General features: G+C 49.9%; 1 protein-coding gene across 2 annotated transcripts in view; it reads left to right on the top strand.

Annotated features, from left to right (window-relative positions):
- PYGB (glycogen phosphorylase B) overlaps positions 1-21,227 on the top strand; it is a 53,346-nt gene that overhangs the window by 18,810 nt on the left and 13,309 nt on the right. For both annotated transcript variants that reach the window (XR_003793190.1, XM_029220895.1), the window contains exons 3-11: positions 10,183-10,261; positions 12,419-12,522; positions 15,320-15,451; positions 17,161-17,272; positions 17,565-17,647; positions 18,486-18,629; positions 19,150-19,242; positions 20,199-20,345; positions 21,021-21,184. Coding sequence is in view for 1 of the 2 variants with exons in the window: in XM_029220895.1 (XP_029076728.1) it covers positions 10,183-10,261; positions 12,419-12,522; positions 15,320-15,451; positions 17,161-17,272; positions 17,565-17,647; positions 18,486-18,629; positions 19,150-19,242; positions 20,199-20,345; positions 21,021-21,184 (1,058 nt within the window). In the remaining variant the exon portion in view is untranslated. The remainder of the gene's footprint in view (positions 1-10,182; positions 10,262-12,418; positions 12,523-15,319; positions 15,452-17,160; positions 17,273-17,564; positions 17,648-18,485; positions 18,630-19,149; positions 19,243-20,198; positions 20,346-21,020; positions 21,185-21,227) is intronic.

Genomic DNA, 21,227 nt, shown 5'->3' with positions numbered 1-21,227 from the left:
GACAGCTGTTCACTCAGAGGCCTCACCCTTTCACGGTTGATTTGCAGTTTTAGTGCAGAGCTGGAATAGGCCGTGTCTGTTTACTGTGTGTGTACCCCCTCTGTGGACACTGTCTCCCTCCTGCACTGGACGCTCAGTGTAGGATTTCTAGAGTGTGAATGGGCGGCACCCCTGCCCTTTGCACGTATGTGGAAGGGTCCTCACCAGAGTCGTTCCTTCCCCCAGCACCTGCCCCTGCCTTTGCTTTTGTTTGGTTTTGGTGTTGGGGTGGGAGGTGCTCTGGGGGCTTTGTTGGAAGCAGGGTGGTGAGAGCCTCCTGTGGCTGTCAGGCCCTGACATCACAGGGGCTCCTGTCTCCCCTCCAGGACTTAGGGGAGCCAAGCATCTGGGACAAGTAGTTTCAGTTGGCACAATAAAAACTTGGAAAAAAAATTGACTCACCCAAATAAGAACCTTAGGCTCACAGTTATCTAAAAAGATGGAGGTTATGCTCCCAGGTGATTTGTCATTTGAGTTTCATTTACTGACTGTGAATGTTAGAACATGTCTATAAGGACCACAGAACAGTGGAGTTTACAGTCGTATTAAAGCATTTCAGTTTTTGAAACATTTTCTCTGTATATTTCTTACAGATAGTAAATATTTTAGGGAATGTTTATACCATAAATATGCATTATCTGTTTATAATGTTTTTAAAATATTTACTTAAAATGGTTGTTTATTATTCCTGAAGCCAATTTTTTTTTTTTTTTTTTTGGCCGCACTGCAGGCTTGTGGGATCTTAGCTCCCCGGCCAGGGATTGAACCCTGGCTCTTGGCAAGGAGATCACAGAGTCTTAACCACTGGACCACCAGGGAATTCCCTGTTTATGATTTTCACTACACAAATAAGATGTTAGTTGTAGAAACTTAGAAAATACAAGGAGACATATATCTTTCTAAACATTGTACATTTTTTCCCATAAAAATGGTATTTCACTTGCCATTTATCTTTTAATTAAGCTTGTGTTTGAAAAGTTTCCACGATGACAGAACTTGAGCATCTTCAGGCACACGTTTGCCTGGCCTTCCTTCCAGGCACAAGGCGGGTACCAGACGCTGTGGGTGGGACTGTCAGTGATGCAGGGCTGGAGGCCTCCTCCCTCCAGGTTCCCCAGTTACAGTGCAGTGTCAAAAATAAAACGTGCTGCCACTGCATCACCCAGGGCTAGTTCTGGGAGCGGGTTACACTAAAAACTAGAAATTCAGAAGAAGCCAGTGTCTCCTGATTGAGCTATCAAGGACACGTTTAAAATTTTTTTATTGTAGAAAACTTTATATATGGAAATTGAATGACTGTTACGATGAACTTCTTCCACATACCATCACCTGGCTTCACCAGTCCTCAAGCCCAAGTCCTGGCCGGTCTTGTTTCCCTTATGCCCCCAGCACTCCCAGATTGTTTAAGCCAATGTCAAATATAATATTTCATTTGTAAATATTTCAGTGGATACTTTTAAAGATTAGGGTCATACCATTATGACCTCTAAAATATTAACAATTCTGTAATATCAGTTTTTCAGGCAGTGTACAAATCGCCTTAAAATTTTTTTAAATAGTTTGTTCAGAAACTTAGTTGCATTTGGTTAATATATCTCTTAAATCTCTCTTAATCTATGAGCGTTTCCTCTTTTTTAATTTGTCTGCCTTGCAGTGTATTTGTTGAAACTGGGTTTGTTCTGTAGAGTGTCCCCAGCTTGTGTTTAACCTGCTGCTTTGTCCAAAGGATGTCTCAGCACTTCTTCTCAACATTGTACTGATGGAGCTGGGACATTTAGCCAAGAAAACGAAATAAGAGGTATCCAGATTGGAAAGGAAGGAGGGAGGCTATCTCTACTTATAGATGACATGACCTAGAAAATCCTAAGGATTCTAGTAAAAATGTATTAGTACAAATGAATGGGTTCGGCAGAGTTGCAGGATAAAGATCAATATACAGAAATCAGTTGTATTTTTGTATACCTGCAATGAACAATCCTAAAATGAAATTAAGAAAACAATTCCATTTAAAATAGCATCAAAAATAATAAAATACTTAGGAACAAATTTCCAAAAGAGACACAGACTTATGTTCTGAAAACTATAAAACATTGTTGAGAGAAAGAAAACCTAAAAATGGAAAGACATCCCCTGTTAATGGCTTGGAAGACTTAATGTTAAGATTGCAGGGACTTCCCCGGTGGCGCAGTGGTTAAGAATCCACCTGCCAGTGCACGGGACACGGGTTTGATCCCTGGTCTGGGAAGATCCCACATGCCGTGGAGCAACTAAGCTCGCGAGCCACAGCTCCTGAGCCTGTGTGTCACAACTACTGAAGCCCATGTGCCCTAGAACCCAGGCGCTGCACCTACTGAGCCCATGCGCCGTAACTACTGAAGCCCACGCACTCTAGGGCCCACGTGCTGCAACTACTGAAGCCCGCGTGCCTAGAGCCCGTGCTCTGCAACAAGAGAAGCCACCGCACCACAACGAAGATTAGCCCCCGCTCAACGCAACTAGAGAAAGCCCACGTGCAGCAACAAAGACCCACGCTGCCAAAAAAATAAAGATTGCGAGACTCCCCAGACTGATCTACAGACTCATTGCCGTCCCCAGTAAAATTCCATTTGGCTTCTTTGCAGAGATTGACAAGCTGATTTTAAAATCCAGATGCAGATGCAACAGATCAGGATTAATTAAAACATCTTGAGAAAGAAGAACAAAGTTGGAGGACTCACATTTCCAATTTCAAAACTCACTACAAAGCCACAGGTGTGGTCCTGGCATAAGGACAGACAGAGCAGTGGGATAGAATTGAGAATCAAGAAATAAACCCTCACATTTATAATTGATTTTTTTCCCAATTTAAAAGAATTGAGGTAAAATACACATAATGTAAATTTACCGTCTTAATTGTTTTTAAGTGTACAGTTCAGTGGTATTAAGTACATTTATATCATTGTGCCACCGTCACTACAGTCCATCTGCAGAACTCTTTCATCTTGTAAAACTGAGACTCTATATCCATTATATACTACCTCCCCATTCTCCCCTTCTCCCAGCCCTTGACCACCACCATTCTACTTTCTGTCTCTGAATTTGATACTCTGGGTACTTCACGTAAGTGAAAACATACAATATTTGTCTTTTTGTGACTGGCTTAATATCTCCAGGGCTCATCTGTGTTGTAGCATATGTCAGAATCTTTTTCAGGCTGGATGAATAATAGTCCACTGTATGTATATACCACATTTTGTTTATCCATTCATCTGTCCTTGGACATTTGGATCGCTTCAACCTTTTAGCTACTGTGAATAATGCTGTTAAGCATGAGTATACGAATAATCTCTTCAAAGCCCTGCTTTCAGTTCTTCTGTGTGTATATATAGAAGTGGGATTGCTGGGTCATAAGGTGATTCTGTTTCGCTTTTTGAGGGCCCACCATACTGTCTTCCGGAGCAGCTGCACCCCTTTATATTCTCACTAACGGTGTAAAAGTTTCCAGTTTCTCCACATCCTCACAAACACTTACCATTTTCTTTCTTTTTTTTTTTTTAATAGTAGCCATTCTAATGGGTGTGAGGTGATATCTCACTGTGATTTTAATTAACATTTCCTTAAAGATTAGTGATGTTGAGTGTCTTTTCATGTGCTTATTGGCCATCTGTATGTCTTCTTTTGGAGAAATGTCTATTCAAGTACTTTGTCCATTATGGAGCTGGGTTGCTTGGTGTTTTTATTGTTGAGTTTTAGGAGTTCTCTCTCTATTCTGTATATTGGTCCCTTATCAGATATGTAGTTTGTGCGGATATTTCCTCCGATTCTGTGGGTTGCCTTTTCACTCTGTTGATAATGTCTTTTTTAAAAAAATTATTTAATATTTATTTAGGGACTTCCCTGGTGGTCCAGTGGGTAAGACTCTGCGCTCCCAATGCAGGGGGCCTGGGTTCTATCCCTGGTTGGCGAACTAAATTCTTCATGCATGATGCAACTAAGAGTCTGCATGCTGCAACTAAAAAGATCCCGCATGCTGGAACTAAAGATCCCTCATGCCACAATGAAGATCCCTCGTGCCACAACTAAGACCCGGCACAGCCAAAATAAATTAATTAATTAATTTTAAAAATGGTTAAGATAGTAGATTTTTTAAAAATTATTTATTTATTTGGCTGTGCTGGGCCTTAGATGCGGCATGCGGGATTGTTGTTGCCACATGCAGGATCTTCGTTACAGCATGTGAGATCTTTAGTTAAGGCATGCGGGACCTAGTTCCCTGACCAGGGGTCGAACGTGGGGCCCCTGTGTGAGGAGCGCGGAGTCTTAACCACTGGAACACCAGGGAAGTTGCGATAATGTCTTTTGACGCACAAAAGGTTTTAATTTTCATGAAGTCCAGTTTTATTTTGTTGCCTGTGCTTTTTTTTTTAATAAAATTTTTTTCATTATTTTTTTTATTTATTTTTTTTGGCTGCACTGTGTGGCATGTGGGATCTTAGTTCCCCGACTAGGGATTGAACCCACACACCCTGCATTGGAAGCGCAGAGTCTTAACCACTGGACCGCCAGGGAAGTCCCCGTTGCCTGTGGTTTTGGTGTCATATATGGTCAACTGATTTTTTTTTTTAAAGGAAAAGTGTACCAAAACAATTCAATAGAGAAAGAATAAATAAACGGTGCTAAGACGCTTAGACATCTACTTGCAAATGAATGAAGTTGGATCCCTACCTCACACTACATATAAAATTAACTCAAAGTGGATCAGAGACCTAAGTGTACGAGCTAAAACTATAAAATTCTTAGAAAAATATATACAAGTACATCTTCATGATTTGGCAATGGATTCTTAGAAATGACACCAAAAGTACAAGCAGCAAAATAAAAAAATAGGTAAATTGGACAAAGGACATCAAAGGGCATAATGAAGAAAGTTAAAAGACAATCTACAGGGCTTCCCTGGTGGCGCAGTGGCTGAGAGTCCGCCTGCCAATGCAGGGGACACGGGTTTGTGCCCTGGTCCGGGAAGATCCCACATGCCGCGGAGCAGCTGGGCCCGTGAGCCGTGGCCGCTGAGCCTGGGCGTCCGGAGCCTGTGCTCCGCAACGGGAGAGGCCACAACAGTGAGAGGCCCGCGTATTGCAAAAAAAAAAAAAAAGATAATCTACAAAATGGGAGAAAATGTTTGTAAATTATAAATCTGATAAGGGTCTAGTATCCAGAATGTATTAAGAACTCTTACATCCAAATAACAGAAAGACAGACAGAAAAGTTGCTCAGCGTCATTAATCATAAGGGACATGCAAATCAAAACCACAGTGAAATACTACTTCACACCGACTAGAATGGCTGTAATCATAAAGACAGAGAACAAGTGTTGGTGAGGATATGGAGAAACTGGAACCCTCATATGCTGCTATGTTGAGAAGCTAGTGTATTAAATTAAGAATATGCAAATTATGGCCAGCTGAAAGAGGAGGCACAAGCCACCCACGTGGGGTCGGCATCCATGCTCCCACTTTGGGGAAAGACACACCCTGGGATCACTTTGATTGAAGGTACAGTTGCAATACACCCACATGCAGTAGGTAAAGTCACAAGACTTGTTGCTTACAGAAATGGGGGCTGGGGGGAAGAGCAGTCCTCTGTCACAGGTTGCCAGCAAGCAGGAGATAGAGAGCAGGGCAGTAAGCACTTAGTACTTACAAGGTGGTCTCAGGCCCAATTCTAAGTGGTTATTTTAAAAGGTTATTTTCACTGGGAAAAGCAAAGTGGGAACGTGGGTTGGGAATCCTCAGCTTGAGTCCTTATCTAAATGCCCAGACTCTGAATGCGAGCAGGGCTGTCATACTGTAAAATGCCGAGGCAGCACCTCATCATCACATCTGGTAGGAAAGTAAAATGGTGGAGCCACTTTGGAAAATAGTCTGGCAACTACTCAAAAAGTTAAGCATAGAATTACCGTGTAACCCAGCAATTCCACTCCAAGGTTTATATTGAGAAAAATGAAAACATACTTCTAGTAGGGGGGGAGGGATAAATCAGGAGTTTGGGATGAACATACACACACTACTGTACATAAGATAGATAACCAACCACGACCTACTGTATAGCACAGGGAACTCTACTCAATATTCTGTGATAACCTATATGAGGAAAGAATCTAAAAAAGAATGAATATATGTATAACAATCAGTTTGCTGTATAACTGAAACTAACACAACATTGTAAATCAACTATACACGAATAAATTAAAAAAAAAGAGGGCTTCCCTGGTGGCGCAGTGGTTGAGAGTCCGTCTGCCGATGCAGGGGACACGGGTTCGTGCCCCGGTCCGGGAGGATCCCACGTGCCGCGGAGCGGCTGGGCCCGTGAGCCATGACCACTGAGCCTGGGCGTCCGGAGCCTGTGCTCCGCAACGGGAGAGTCCACGACAGTAAGAGGCCCGTGTACCGCAAAAAAAAAAAAGAAAGCATACGTCTATACAAAAAATTGTGCATGAATGTTCATAGCAGCATTATTCATAATAGCCAAAAGGTGAATACAACCAGGTGTCTTTCAATGTGGCATGGCCATACAGTGGACTACTACACTGTGATAAAAGTACTGACACAGGCTACAACATGGATAAACCCGGACAATAGTATTCTAATTGTAAGGAGCCAGATACAAAAGGCCGCATATTGTATGTCTCCATTTACAAGAAATGTCCAGAACAGGCAAATTTATACAGACAAAAAGTATAAAAGTGAGGGAGGGGGAAATAGGGAGTGACTGCTACTGAGTAGGGGGTTTCTTTCTGGGGGGCATGAAGTTCTAAAACTGGATAGTGGTGATAGTTGTACAGCTTTGTGAATATGCTAAAAACCATCAACTTGTTCGCTTTTGTGGTCTGTGGGTTATGACTCAATAAGAAAAAGTCAGGTTGTTAAGAGAGCTCTGTTGTGCTCAGTTTTTGTCTTTGTTTCCGAAGCCCACTTTAGGAAGGTTTTTATTTTTTCCCTTTATTATTATTTATTTATTTATTTGGTTGCACCGGGTCTTAATTGTGGCTGGCAGGCTCCTTAGTTATGGCATGCAAACTCTTAGTTGTGACATGCAAACCCTTAGTTACAGCATGCATGTGGGGTCTAGTTCCCTGACCAGGGATCTAACCCGGGACCCCTGCATTGGGAGTGCAGACTCTTCACCACTGCGCCACCAGGGAAGTCCCAGGAAGGTTTTAGACTTTATATCAATTAGCTACTTCTGTGCCTCTTCTGAATGCTCTCAAAGTCAAGGCAAAATTTGCCTTCCTAGGCTGAGTTGTGCCTACAACATTCCAGGTAAAAACGTAAAGGAACAAAACATCTTGCCCACATGCACCCTGGGCCTGTCTTCCTTGAGTGTCTGGTCTCTGAGCTAAGAGACGTGTCAGGAGTAAGAGGTTCCAGCATCAGGTTTGGAAAATGTGGCAGTTAAACACGTTTCTTAATGTTGAGCTGGTAACGTGTTATTAGGTACATCCTATAACCCCCACACACCCAAAATATTTTGGTGGAACACACTCTTTGAAATTGCTGTAGGAGTCAGTATTTTGAAATTTCAAATTGGAAATTCGGAAGTCAGTGTTTTGAAATCTTAATCAGATTGTTGTTATGTGTTAACACACTTGATTTAATAGATACTAAATCATTTCTTTATGACTAATGCTTTTAATTTTCTCACAACTTAGCTTCCACCCTTTGCAGTTTGTCAGATCCTCAAAGCGTGGTCTGGAGCCCCCCGGGGTCCCTGAGACCTTTTCAAGGGGTCCTCTGAGGCAGAACTATTTATTCTTATTCGCATGAGTCTATGTACGGTAGGCTTTCCAGAGGCTCTATGTGTGTGATATCTTAACAGATTGAATGCCATTAAAGAGATTTATAAAAATGTAGAACACTGCCACCCTTTTCATTATTTTTTTTGGTTGTTTTTAAAAATGTAGTTATTTTCCATTAAACAGTGTTGTTTGTGTTAATATGTAATGGGTTTGTTGTTGTTTTAAGATGAATTCATATATACTTCAAAAAATTTCTCCATTTTAATTTCTAATTTGATAAATATTGATAGATATAATCTCAATAAACAGTAACTCTTTAGGTCTTCCTGAAATCAAAAAGTTTAGAAACCACTGATCAAGGTAATTAATGAGGGAATTCCCTGGCGGTCCAGTTAGGACTCTGTGCTTTCATTGTGGAGGGTGAGGGTTCAGTCCCTGTTCGGGGAACTAAGATCCCACAAGCCATGTGGCGTGGCCAAAAAAAAAAAAAAAAAAAAAAAGTAATTAATAAGCAATTTGTCAAGTTTAATACACTACAGCCAGATTAATGGAACAATTATCCATCTATCCTAATTGAGAGCCTTAAGATCTGCATTCTTTTATTTATTTGTTTGTTTATTTATTTTTGGCTGCGGTGGGTCTTCGTTGCTGCGCGGGCGTTCTCTCGTTGTGCTGAGCGGGGGCTATTCTTCATTGCGGTGCGTGGGCTACTCATTGCAGTGGCTTCTCTTGTTGCGGAACATGGGGTCTAGGCGTGCAGGCTTCAGTAGTTGTGACACGCAGGCTCAGTAGTTGTGACACACGGGCTTAGTTGCTCCGTAGCACATGGGATCTTCCCAGACCAGGGCTCGACCCTGTGTCCCCTGTGTTGGCAGACGGATTCTTAATCACTGCGCCACCAGGGAAGCCCCAAGATCTGCATTTTTGAATGGTTTCAAATCAGGTGCTTTCTCTCTGATGTTTAACCTAACATATCTGTTTCACAAGATTGTTTGAATGCCGTTGGAATAGATAGGAAAAGTGCTTTTAGGTTTTGGCTTTAAAAGATGTCATGTAGGGCTTCCCTGGTGGCGCAGTGGTTGAGAGTCTGCCTGCCGATGCAGGGGACACGGGTTCGTGCCCCGGTCTGGGAAGATCCCAAATGCCGTGGAGCGGCTGTGCCCGTGAGCCATGGCCGCTGAGCCTGCGCGTCCGGAGCCTGTGCTCCGCAACGGGAGAGGCCACAACAGTGAGAGGCCCGCGTACCGCAAAAAAAAAAAAAAAAAAAAGATGTCATGTAAATATCATTAGACCGTGGGAAAGTAGAGAGTTACTAAAAGCATTGGCTTCTTTTTAGGATACATGTTATAATCTGTCCACTGTAAGTAGGTTAATAATGTGGCAGTCAATATCTCTGGCTATTAAACCATGTCTCATTTTGACTGTTAATTCTTAAGTCATTCGGCAGCTTTTGAAATACCTGGAAGCTTTCATTTTCATGCATTGATTAAACACCAGATTTTTTAAAAATTGAAGTATACTTGGTTTATAATATTGTGTTAGTTTCAGGTGTACAGCAAAGTGACTCAGTTTTATTTTTTTTCAATTATTTTCCATTATAGGTTATTACAAGATATTGAATATAGTTCCCTGTGCTACACAGTAAATCCTTGTTGTTTATTTTATATATGGTAGCGTACATCTGTTAATCCTATACTCCTAATTTATCCCTCCCCACTTTCCCCTTTGGTAACCATAAGTTTTCTATTTCTGTGAGTCTGTTCCTGTTTTATAAATATGTTCATTTGTACTATTTTTTAGATTCCATGGATAAGTGATATCATATGGTAATTGTCTTTCCCTGTCTGGCTTACTTCACTTAGTATGATAATCTCTGGGTCCATCCATGTTGCTGCAAATGGCATCATTTCATTCTTTTTTATGGCTGAGTAATATTCCATAGTAGATTATATACCACATCTTCTTCATCTGTCGATGGACATTTAGGTTGCTTCCATGTCTTGACTGTTGTGAATAGTGCTGAAATGAACATTGGAATGCATATGTCTTTTCCAATTAGAGTTTTTTTCAGATATATGCCCAGGAGTGGGGTTGCTGGATCATATGGTCACTCTATATTTAGTTTTTTGAGGAACCTCCATATTGTTTTCCACAGTGGCTGCACCAATTTACATTCCCACCAACAGTGTAGGAGGGTCCCCTTTCTCCACATCCTAACACCAGATTTTAATGTTGGATTTGCAAGTCTAAAAGAAGGCAGACTCTAACCTTTGATTGATATAAGCTCATAAGATTTAAATATCTTTCCACCTATCGCTGAGGGAAAATATTAAGTAATATTAAAATGTTACCTCTGTTTTTATTCACAGTTGGGGCTAGACTTGGAAGAACTGGAGGAAATAGAAGAGGATGCCGGCCTGGGGAACGGAGGCTTGGGGAGGCTGGCAGGTAACCCCAGGCTCCTGTCCAGGACAGACCTTTCCTGACACAGTGCCTTGGTCAGAGAGCAGCACGTGGCAAGGCCAAGATCAGCCATGCTCCCAGCACTGGTCCGTGGGGATAGATCGGTCCCTCAGAGTAGATGTGACAGTGTGCCTCTGGGTCAAAATCTTTGCCACCAGTAGGGGAAAAAAATGCAAATTATATATTCTCTTTCACACAAAGGGCGCTTCATAATTATGGTGACCAGGCTTGCCAGTATTGGGGAACTGATGCCAGGAGGGGTTTGCAATATACCAACCACCTCCACAGCCAGTAACTGGGAGAAAGACAGAGGGCTAGAAACACACACGCACAGTTTATGAATGTAGCCCAGCGTAAAGCAACTGTTCCTGCTTTACTACAGTAAACAGATTGCTCTAAAATAGCAGAGCTGTTTCTCTTGGAGCTACTGCTCCTTTGGGCCACCCTATTTGAGAATATACCCAGTTTGAAGTTTGTGGGTTTTTTTCTGTTTTAATTATTTTCGCCAGCCTTTATGAGGGGGAAGGAGCTGGGTTAAGAACTTGGAAGTGGAAACAGCAGTCACAGTGAGAGTTGATGTCACTGTGTCCTTCAAGGCTTTTGGGCACAGTGCTTCTGGAGCAGAGATGATCAAGTTCTGTGCTGCCCTTGTGTGTACGGGGCCCTAAAGTGATACACTTTGCATTACTGCCCCTTTTGAGAGCTGTCATTTTGTAAAGGGAGCGAATGCCCTAAAATTTATCTGGGTGAGTTGTGTGTATGTGTTTATGTTTTCAGAATTTAAGTTAAATTCTTCAGAAATTATAAGCGCAGTGTATGTTTCTGTCCGACACAGCAGCACCCGGCTCTCGGTTAACCCTCGGCCAGGCGTGCCCCGCCTCCAGGGGAAAGGCCGTGTGTGCCCCACTGGCGGGTGTGGGCTCTGTGTGGCCTGCAAAGGTGAGGTCACACGCACCACGTAAGCCGTCGCTTCCCGCTGCAGATGGCGTTACAGCGTCCAGTCCGGCAGGCAGAGGGCAGCCCCTCGGGCTTCGGTCCCCTTCGCCCTGACGGCATTCCGTTGAGCGTGGTCATCTCCCCACTTAGTCCTTGCTCAGTGAGTAAAAACTGAAGTAAAAACCCAAGCTCGAGCGAAGCTCCAGGCCGCCCGCCCTGAGGCCGGCGTGTCAGCTCGTGGGCCGTTCCAGGCCACGTCAGGCTGCTTCGCGTCCACTCCAGGCACCTTTCCTGCCACTGGGCGGTGCCACCGGCCTTCCCCCTGGACTCGTCTGGGCCCCTCTGCTTCCACGGCTCCCCTCGCCGTGCAGACCCGGGACACCCCCAGCCTGCGGTAGCTCGTGTGTGGCGTCCCTCCAGCGAGAATGATTTCCTCAGAGCGAGAGCCCAGGCCTTAGTTTGTGGGTCTTCTTGTTGCTCCTCAGCAGAGGGCCTGACACCCCCAGGTTTGTGCATGTTTGGTAAATTGGCATGTGTCTTATGTGCTGGTGTTTCGTCGTTTAAATTTTGTGTTCTTTTTAATCCACAAGTTTAATAAGGCTGCCTTCTGAATCTTTATTCAAATCATGGTGGTTTGCTTTCAAGACATTTTGATCGGAACAAGGGCTCCATTTGGCGGCACCTTCCGGGTGCCCTGGTGGCACTTTGGCACCTGGGTATTTGGTGCTGTGGGTGCTGAAATGTACATTTGCAGGCCCCACTTCTGTGTCATCTTTACCAGTATGTGGGCAGATGTTTTGTGATGTTGCTTGGATTTCAAGTAGAACGTGCGAGGGTGGGGAGGCCTGCAGCCTGAGTGAGGGTCCCTAAGAGAACGGTGGCAGGAGGGGACAGTGTGTTGAGATGAGCTGAGTTTGGCAGTGTCCTCTGTGGGGTTCGTCCCTCTTCCCACACCCCCAGGTAGCCCCCGTGTTGATGTTGTCTTGTCCTGGCCCCGGGCTTTCAGGCCGAAGGGCATCAGAGTGAGGTTCCATTTTCCTTTTCATGAGACCTGAAGGTGACCGGTCACCACTGGGCCACTGCCTGATGCCCTGGGGGCCAGCCCTCTGGCGCCTACTTGACTTGGTGTCTGGGCCTTGGCTCCAGAGGCCTTGGGTCTACTGATCGTCTTTGATCCCAAGAAGTTCTTTGTGTCTGGACTTTCAGCCTGCTTCCTTGACTCGATGGCCACCTTGGGCCTGGCAGCGTACGGCTATGGAATCCGCTATGAGTTTGGGATTTTCAACCAGAAGATTGTCAATGGCTGGCAGGTGGGTGCGATTTCCTTCCTTTGCTCACTTGCGGCTCTCATGCACATGAGAAAATAGCCAGGCACCGTCAGTTCTGTGTTTGGACTTTCTGCTCCTCCTGGAGAGGCTGCGTGCCGGTCCTTGGCAGGGCAGAGGGGGGCAGGTGGGCAGTGCTGGGAGTTCTGGGCACTCCGTGCTTTCCACATCGTCCCCACGGCCGGCAGTGCCCGTCGCCCACATGTGCTCATTGCACATGGCTTCTGTGTGGCGACAGGACGTCTGGTGGGCTGTGGCCAGAGCCCAGCTGGGCCTCACAGGAGACACTGTGGCTTGAGGACGCCACCAGCTGGTGTTGTTTTCTGTCGTCTCTCACAGAGCGAAGGCACCCCCCAGCCCAGCCCCACCGCAGAGGAGGATTGGCCTGGAGTCGCTAGGAGAACAGCTATTGCAGGCTTTGCTCCCACCTGCCCTCGCTGACACCAGCGAGGTGGTGGCGTCCTGTGGGGTTAGGGGCTGGACTCTGCAAAGCAATGTGGCTCTTAGGAAGAATGAGCCTCAATTCTAAAGCGTCAGGCAGAGAAGTAACACGGTCAAGACCCTGCTGGTAAACGGGGGGACTCAAAATGCAGTCCCACCTTCCTTCTCTTAGGTGAGGTGGGCGTTTCCCCTCACTTTGGCATTTCAGAAAGGAAGGCAGCACTCTTCCACTTGGGTGGAGAATAGTTTAAATAATTTGGAGTCTATAAGTCACAGATAAAGCAGGGCTGGAGTTAGGATCAAAAAGCTGGTAACAGGAAAGTCGTACAGTCTGAATGAAGAAGCTAATGATCGGGGTGATGGAAGTGTCCTCTGTCTTGATGGGGTTTGGGTCACACAGGTGTGTGCAATTGTTGGAACTCACCAATGTTGGCCTTAAGATTTATGCATTTCACTGTGCGTCTGTTAACCTAAAAAATAAACACTGTGATGGACTGTCCTTAATGACATGCCTGCTGAAGTGTTCAGGGGAAGAGTGGACAGATGTCTGGGATGAACTGCTCACTTTGAAATGCATCAGAAAAGTAATGGATGGATGGAAGGAGACGTGGTTATCAAGTATAGCAAGATGGAAGCAGTGACAGAGCCTAGGTGGAGGGTGTGCAGTTCACTGTCAATTCCTTGGCATTTCTATGTGTTTGAAAACGCTCATAATAAAACGTTAGCCAAGAAAAGTATGGCCAAAAGGAAAAGGAAACAAAACAGATTTGTAGCCACTGGTTAATTTATAGAAATACTCCCTATGACCTTGAAAGGAGAAATGCACTTTTCCTCCTGCCACCTTCTGGGTGATTTTAGCCACAGTTCTTTTTGTTCTTTTTTTTTCTTTTTCTTTTTTTTATTTTTTGGCCACACCTCGCTGTATATGGGATCTTAGTTCCCCAACCAGGGATCGAACCTGCAACCCCTGCATTGGCAGTGCGGAGTCTTAACCACTGGACCTCCAGGGAATTCCCTAGTCACAGTTATTTATGTGAGTGTTTCTGTCAGATGTGAGCCAGCCTTTGTACATGTGTGGTCTGTGGCCGATTCTAGCTCTTTCGTAGTCGAGGCGATGTGTGTGTTTGTAAGACAGAGACTCTGAGGCTCCTCCCTGCCTGGTGGGTGTTACGGTCGTAAGGAGGAAGGTTTTGGTGGTGGTTTCTGTCTCTGTCTGTTTGACCACAGACACTTCTTCCTTCCGGTTCCCTGTTCCTGTGCCTCTTGCCATCATGCGTAACAATTTAAAGACAGTCCTAGGTTGATAGGCCGGTGGTAAACCTGCCAACTCCCACGCTTCTGTCAAGGGAGCTGCTCAGTCAGAATGCTTTTAACGGAGTTTAGCTGTAGCGCAAGTAAATGTGGGCAGTGGTCACAAAGCAGCAGTGGTGGCCAGCGGGGGCCACAGACTAGCCTTCCTATCAGAGGAGGGGCTCCAGAAGGGAGAGCCCCTCGCCTCACGTACTTGGGAAGTTGCTGCTTCTGCAGACAGCTCATTGAACTGCTCTGTGGAGACAGCCAGGCTCTGATGTTGGAATCTCACTCACGTACAGGAGGTCAAAGGCGGGACCGGTCCTGTGATGAGTACCTGCCTGCACCAGGCAGAACAGTCCTGCGGGGAGTTCTGTGGAGATGGGCACAGTGAAGCAGTAACCTCAGCCACGTCACTGTCCTAAAAGCATGACCCAGATGCTCCTTCTGGGGACTTGACTTCCTTCTGTCTCTGTGACTTGGCCATCCTGGACGTGTGGTGTAGACAGGGCCATCCTTCTGTCTGTGACTTGGCCGCCCTGGACGCGTGGTGTAGACAGGGCCATCCTTCTGTCTGTGACTTGGCCGTCCTGGACGTGTGGTATAGACGGGGCCATCCTTCTGTCTGTGACTTAGCCGTCCTGGACGTGTGGTGTAGACAGGGCCATCCTTCTGTCTGTGACTTGGCCGTCCTGGTCAGGTCACGTCACGTGGATGGAGTCATGCGGTGTGTGGACTCTGCGTAACGTCTCAAGGTTTGTTGATGTGCCCCAGGACTTCTTCCTTTTACTGCTGAATTCAAGCAATTCTTAACGTCTTTTTACTTTGATGTATTCTTCTAATTTTATATGAGTTTTTTCTTTAACAGTCCAAAGTGTTCATTTTTAAACAGAGCCTTGACCAGAATTGGAAACCTTTGCGCTGTAAATAGGCCACAGTTTTGTTTCCGTGCCGGGCAGCATCGTCTGGATGGCGTGGTCAGTGCGGGCGGAGGGCAGGGTCTGCCAGTGCCCGGGACCGTCTCCCCCGCCCTCACCTGCCGCCCTTCCAGGTGGAGGAGGCGGATGACTGGCTGCGCTACGGGAACCCCTGGGAGAAGGCGCGGCCGGAGTACATGCTGCCCGTGCACTTCTACGGGCGAGTGGAGCACAGCCCCGAGGGCGTGTGCTGGCTGGACACACAGGTACCACGGGCGTTTCTTGGTGGGTGGGGGGCTGAGCACGGGGACCCTCGACTCGCCTTGTTGCGTCGGCTCCCCTTGGAGCTTCCCTGTGGGACCCACCTCCCCACGCTCAGTCGGGACTGTCCAGACAACAACTGTGAAGCCACACTCTGTAGTTTAACGGGAGCCGTGTCGGCTGAGACTGGCGGTGTCTCGTGGTGAGCGGGTCGGCGCAGGGAGGGGCAGGGCACTGACCACCCCCGCCGCGACCCCAGTAGAGGGGGTAGGACCAGCCCCGCGTTCCTGTGGGGCAGGCCCTCACCCCTTGCTCCCGGTCCCGCGTGTGGCCCCGGCTCTCAGTGCAGCTCACTGGTTATTCTGAGCTGTCGGAGCTCTAGGCATGCGGGGCGGCTGGGTGGATGCCCTGCAATGGAGCACGGCACCCCCGGCCCCCAGCTGGGCCCTGGGGGGCCAGGGCAGGAGCACCAAGTGCTTGGCGGAACGCGGTGCCGTACCGGCGGGTGCACACGCGGAGTCCAGCCCGGGCTCAGAGACCGCGGAGGCGGAGGAGAGCTTCTGGGGGTGGAGATGGGTGATGGTCGCAATACGTAAGAAAGACGCCACCGCAGCAGTGTGGGCAGTAAAGCATAAACAGGGCAAGCCCGTGAGTCACAGGGGTCAAGTGAGTCATGCAGACTCAATTCTTAACTGGGGCTCATGGAGCCAGGGCAGGCTGGCGGCCTAAGATGCCAGAATAAGTTGTATTTAATTTGGAAAAGCGGAGAAGGGGGTCTGGTTTTCTAGGTGTGATTGTAGAAGATGAATGAAAGGCCTGGAGACCACTCGGCACCCCAGGCGCCATGCAGTGAGGGCCTTCCCCTGGGGGACTGGCCGTGGAGGGGGAGGGAGCAGGTTGCAGATGCTCTGTAGGGCTTGTCAAGGCCAGCCAGGGTTGGGGAGTAGGGCTGCGGGGAGACGGGAAGGGAAGGGTGATACTGGGGCTTTAACCCGGGCCCCGCCCCGTAGTCCTTTGTGGCCATTGGAGCTGCCTTCAGCTCCTGAGGCCGCACACGAAGCACCCCCGAAAGCAGGCCTGAGTGTGAGAAGCCCGTGGGAGGGTCTGCGGGTGGAAGTGACCTGAGGCTTGTGCACCTCTTCCTGTGCTTGGCAAGAGCAGAGCTGGTGCTTCTGGACAGATGGGGATTGGGACAGGGGTGGAGGGCAGGTCCGGTGTTTTCTGTCGGGAGGGAGTGTGCAGGCTGCTTTGGTTTTGCTGAAGTTCGAGGTCAAGGCAACAGGAGGAGCCTCGCCGCAGACGTGGGAGATGGTCTGAAATAGCAGCTGTCTGTGGGGAGAGGTTAGGTGAGTCCCGAAATCGCCCACGCAGAGTTGAGTGAGAAGAGGGCAGGTGTGGAGGGGGAGGCCAAGGACACGGGAGGAGGGGCTACCGAGGAGCCAGGTGACAGTTGACGCCGGTGTCGAAGGTAAAGCTAGAGAGGGCCTGGCTTGTGGTCAGGGCCCACCGGAGGTGGCCTCGGGTGCTCCCGGCTCAGGACATGTGCGAGCCGGGGCTGCAGGTGCGAGGGACACGGGGCAGGTTGGGTGTGTTTGAGGAGGAAGGAGCGAAGCCAGAGGAGGGCGGGCCGGTGGGCCGCTTCCTGCGAGGCCGAGCTGCCCCAGCCTGTGGGGGGAGGTGGCCCAGGCCTGGGGACCGTGTCTTCCCTCGGCAGGTGGTGCTGGCCATGCCGTACGACACCCCGGTGCCGGGCTACAAGAACGACACCGTCAACACCATGAGACTGTGGTCCGCCAAGGCGCCCAATGACTTCAAGCTCCATGACTGTGCGTCCCCTCCTGTCCCCATCCGGTGTCTGATACCAGACCGACCCCGTCTGCACCCACAGCCCACGAGGCTCCCCACTGCGGGAGGGCTGAGGGCAGTTTCCCTGTGAGCCCTGGACTTCCCAGGGACCCCGCGCCGTCCGGAAAGAGCCAGGGGTCTGGGGCGGGGTGTGGGCCGGTCGGCGTAGCAGCTGTGGGACGCCTTCTGCTCGGGAACGCTGTCCTCAGACCGATCAGGGCACATGAGAGCTTCGGCAGGCACGCGGGTCCTGACTCCGCTCTCTGCCCTCAGTCAACGTGGGCGGCTACATCGAGGCGGTCCTGGACCGGAACCTGGCCGAGAACATCTCCAGAGTCCTGTATCCCAACGACAACGTGAGTAGCTGCTGCGGGTGGTCCTCGTCCGCGCCGTTCCTCCAGTGTAGGAAGCACCCCTGCAGGGCTGGGCTCCAGAAGGGCCCCTGTGCTGGCCTCAGGCTTGTCAGGTGAGGCCACGAGAGTGACCTCCTCAGAGTGAGGGTGGACACGGCATCCCTGACGGGGTCCAGGAGCACCTGTGTGCTGTTAGCCCCTCCTTTGCCCTCTGCCCAGGGGAGCTCTTAGGAGGTTCCTGGCCTCACACCTATGCTCCCCATAAGCACACGGCCGCCGAGTGCAGGGCCGCGGAGACCTCAGACCTCACGTTCAGCCGTTTCTGCTCTTTAGCACCTGGTGCCAGCTCCCCAAGAGTTGGTTGGGGCGTTGGCGCGTGGGGCCAGCAGTCCCTATTCTGCAGGGACGCCTTGAGACGTCACGTGGTCATGGTTTGGAACGCTCTTAGCAGGTGTCCCCACTTGTGAGGCGGGGCCCTCAGCCACATGATCCACTGCCACCAAACGAGCCCTTAGGATTTGCCCATCTTTGTGGGTTGTGGGTTTTTCTTATTTTATCAGGGAAATACATGCACGTAGCAGCAAAGGGCCCTGTGCTGAAAGGCTCATAAGAAAATGCCCTCCCCCAGCACCCCCCTGAGATTCCGAACAGACTCATGCTTCAGGCATGAGGCCTCCTGGAACGTGAGGCACCCGGGAGGGGAGGTTGCTTTCCTGGCCTCGGCCCCAGCACCGGGGATCGAGGCATTGCACCCCTGGGCCGCACCCCAGCCTGGGCCCCGTCCTGGGTTCGGGGGCCCCAAGGGCCCATGCAGTGGAGGCTAAGCCAGGCATGTCCTCAGTTCTTTGAGGGGAAGGAGCTGCGGTTGAAGCAGGAATACTTCGTGGTGGCCGCCACCCTCCAAGACATCATCCGGCGCTTCAAGTCATCCAAGTTCGGCTGCCGCGACCCCGTAAGGACCTCCTTCGAGACGTTCCCAGACAAGGTGCGTGTGTAGAGTGCTGAGCGCCGTGCCGGAGACGGGCTGTTCCCGGGCTGGGCCTCCTCCTTCCAGCTGCAGTGGGGGCTGGGTGGGAAGCCGCCCCCCAACCTGGGCCTCCTCGTGCCCGGGGACCAGGCCGCCTTCCTCCTCCACCAGGGCTGCCCTGGGCCTCAGGAGGCGTCGAGGCAGCAGGGAACGCTGTGAAAGGCTCCGTCGGGCAAAGCGGCCAGTTTGCAGACTCAGTTCAGTAATCTGAACACAACCGGCCAGTGTCCGTCAGGCAGGAGCAGCGTTCCAAGGCGGGGAGGGCTCTGGACGCGCGCTGCGGGGCTGGCCTGCGGGTCCTCCACCCTGACCTGCTCCCTGCACCTCCGCGGCTTTCCATGCTGGGCCTGGAGCCCGTGCAGTGCCGTCCGCTTCCTGCTGCCAGTCCTATGACCAGGCTCCTCGGGGCGGGCAGCCGAGGACCCCGGTTCTGCACACGCGGGCAAGGGACTGAGGGGGTCACCCCGTGTAAACGCAGGTGGCCATCCAGCTGAATGACACCCACCCGGCCTTGGCCATCCCTGAGCTCATGCGGATCCTGGTGGACGTGGAGAAGGTGGACTGGGACAAGGTGAGCACCGAGGGCCCGAGCACAGTGTCCCCAAACACCTGGGCACGGGGTGACCTCCCCGCCTCTCCCGACAGCAGGGGTGAGTACTGAGCTGGTCCACAGAGGGAGGCCTCTCTGGTGGCCTCGGGAGAACAGAAGGAAGTTGTCCTGGGAAGACGGGGCTATGGGGAGAAGGACGTTCCAGGAGCGGGTCTGGGGTTTCTCCCAAGGGCAGGGCACAGTGAGTGGGCCCAGCAGTTTAAGGGCCAGAGAAGGGTGGTTTTCTGGAAGACAAGAAAAGGATTCTGACACTTCTGAGAGCTTCTCACCTATACTTTTTCATCTTAGAATTGTGGCGAAAAACCCAGAAGTGTTCGGTTTAAAGAAATACATGGTTTACACATTTATAGGCTCGTTCTCCCTGCTTCACTTATTTGGTCCTAGATTCTTTAGTGGGGTTTTGTTGGTCTCATTTACTTAAATCAACATATAAAACCATTTTTACCCCATTTTTTAGCACCAGAGCCCCTTTCTGGTTTGGGGCTGCACTTCTGGGCGGGGCTGGGCAGACCCTGTTCACCCCTGGCCAGCGGAGGGCAGGGCCAGACACTTGACCAGTTTCCTTTGGACTGTGGGTGTGAAGTCGGTTTGGTGGAAATAAAGCAAAGCTGCCTGGAGCTCTGTCTGGTTTACAGAGGAAAGTTGCAGTGGTTCCCAGGTAGCAGGTAAGGTGCTCATTTCTGCGTGTGCTCTGGGTCAGGATGTGAGGTGCACATGGGGCGTGTCAGGACAGTGAAGGGCGCAGGGCTCACTGTGGGTTTAGGAAGTTCTGGGCCCCGGAGAGCAGAGACGTGCAGGGCCCTTCCTGGTGGCATCTGAACACCTGCCTCTGACCCTACACGTTCCCCTCACCTTGGCATCTGGCCACGAGCTGCTTTTTTCTGAATAAAACATTGGGGTGTTCTGGAATGTTGTAGGCCTGGGAAATCACAAGGAAGACCTGTGCATACACCAACCACACGGTGCTACCCGAGGCCTTGGAGCGCTGGCCTGTGTCCATGTTTGAGAAGCTGCTGCCACGGCACCTGGAGATCGTCTACGCCATCAACCAGAGGCACCTGGATGTGAGCACGCCCTTCCTGTGGTGATGCGGGAGGGGAGAGGGCTGCCCTGCTCTGACGGGCCCTCCTCTGCCCTCCACGTCAGATCGTCTGGCCCGGGACAGGTGCTTTACTTCTGAAGGGAATAGCCGTTCAAGAAGAGGACTTTGGGGTCTGGGGCTGTCACTTGGCAGAGTTGTTGCCTTGTCCCCGCGCTTGGACCCCTGCTGCGTCGGGGGGAGTCTTCTCATTTCTGAGCAGGTTCAGGTGTGAGTGTCTGTTCCTGGAATGCCAGAGGCCTTTGTCCTGCGACATCACTGCAGCATTTGGGTGATTTGGAAACAAATCACCTTTGTCTTTCCTCTGTCACCCACAGAAAGGATAGTGGTACAAGCACAGGGGAACTTAGAGTTCAGGTGTGATTATAGTTCATTTTTTTAATCTTTTGGTGAAAGAGTAGCCATTCCCAGTGGTAGACTGCGGTTATACCCTGCCTGGGCCAGCGGGGACAGCATCCCCATCTCTTCCTGTACGTCACACGGCACCTCCTCAGCTCCTCCGAGCCCACGGGCCGGGCCGCCGCCCCCAGGCCGAGGCAGACCTTCTCCCGGAGCCCAGTCAGGCTGGGCTGCAGCCGCCCTGGGCCTTTCTTGGGGAAAGCAGCCCCCCGCCCTCCTGCTCACTGCTCTGTCTCGGCAGCACGTGGCCGCCCTGTTCCCCGGGGATGTGGACCGCCTGCGGAGGATGTCCGTGATCGAGGAAGGGGACTGCAAGCGGATCAACATGGCCCACCTATGTGTCATCGGGTCCCACGCTGTCAACGGCGTGGCGAGGATCCACTCGGAGATCGTGAAGCAGTCAGTGTGAGTGGGGCCTGCGCTGGCCTGCGCCAGGGCGAGTGAACTG

Source organism: Monodon monoceros, unplaced genomic scaffold (genome assembly GCF_005190385.1).
Source record: "Monodon monoceros isolate NGI ecotype Baffin Bay Population unplaced genomic scaffold, NGI_Narwhal_1 Super_Scaffold_13, whole genome shotgun sequence".
Taxonomy (NCBI): domain Eukaryota; kingdom Metazoa; phylum Chordata; class Mammalia; order Artiodactyla; family Monodontidae; genus Monodon; species Monodon monoceros.
Note: the sequence above shows the minus strand (reverse complement) of the source record. Positions and strands in the feature narration are given on the sequence as shown.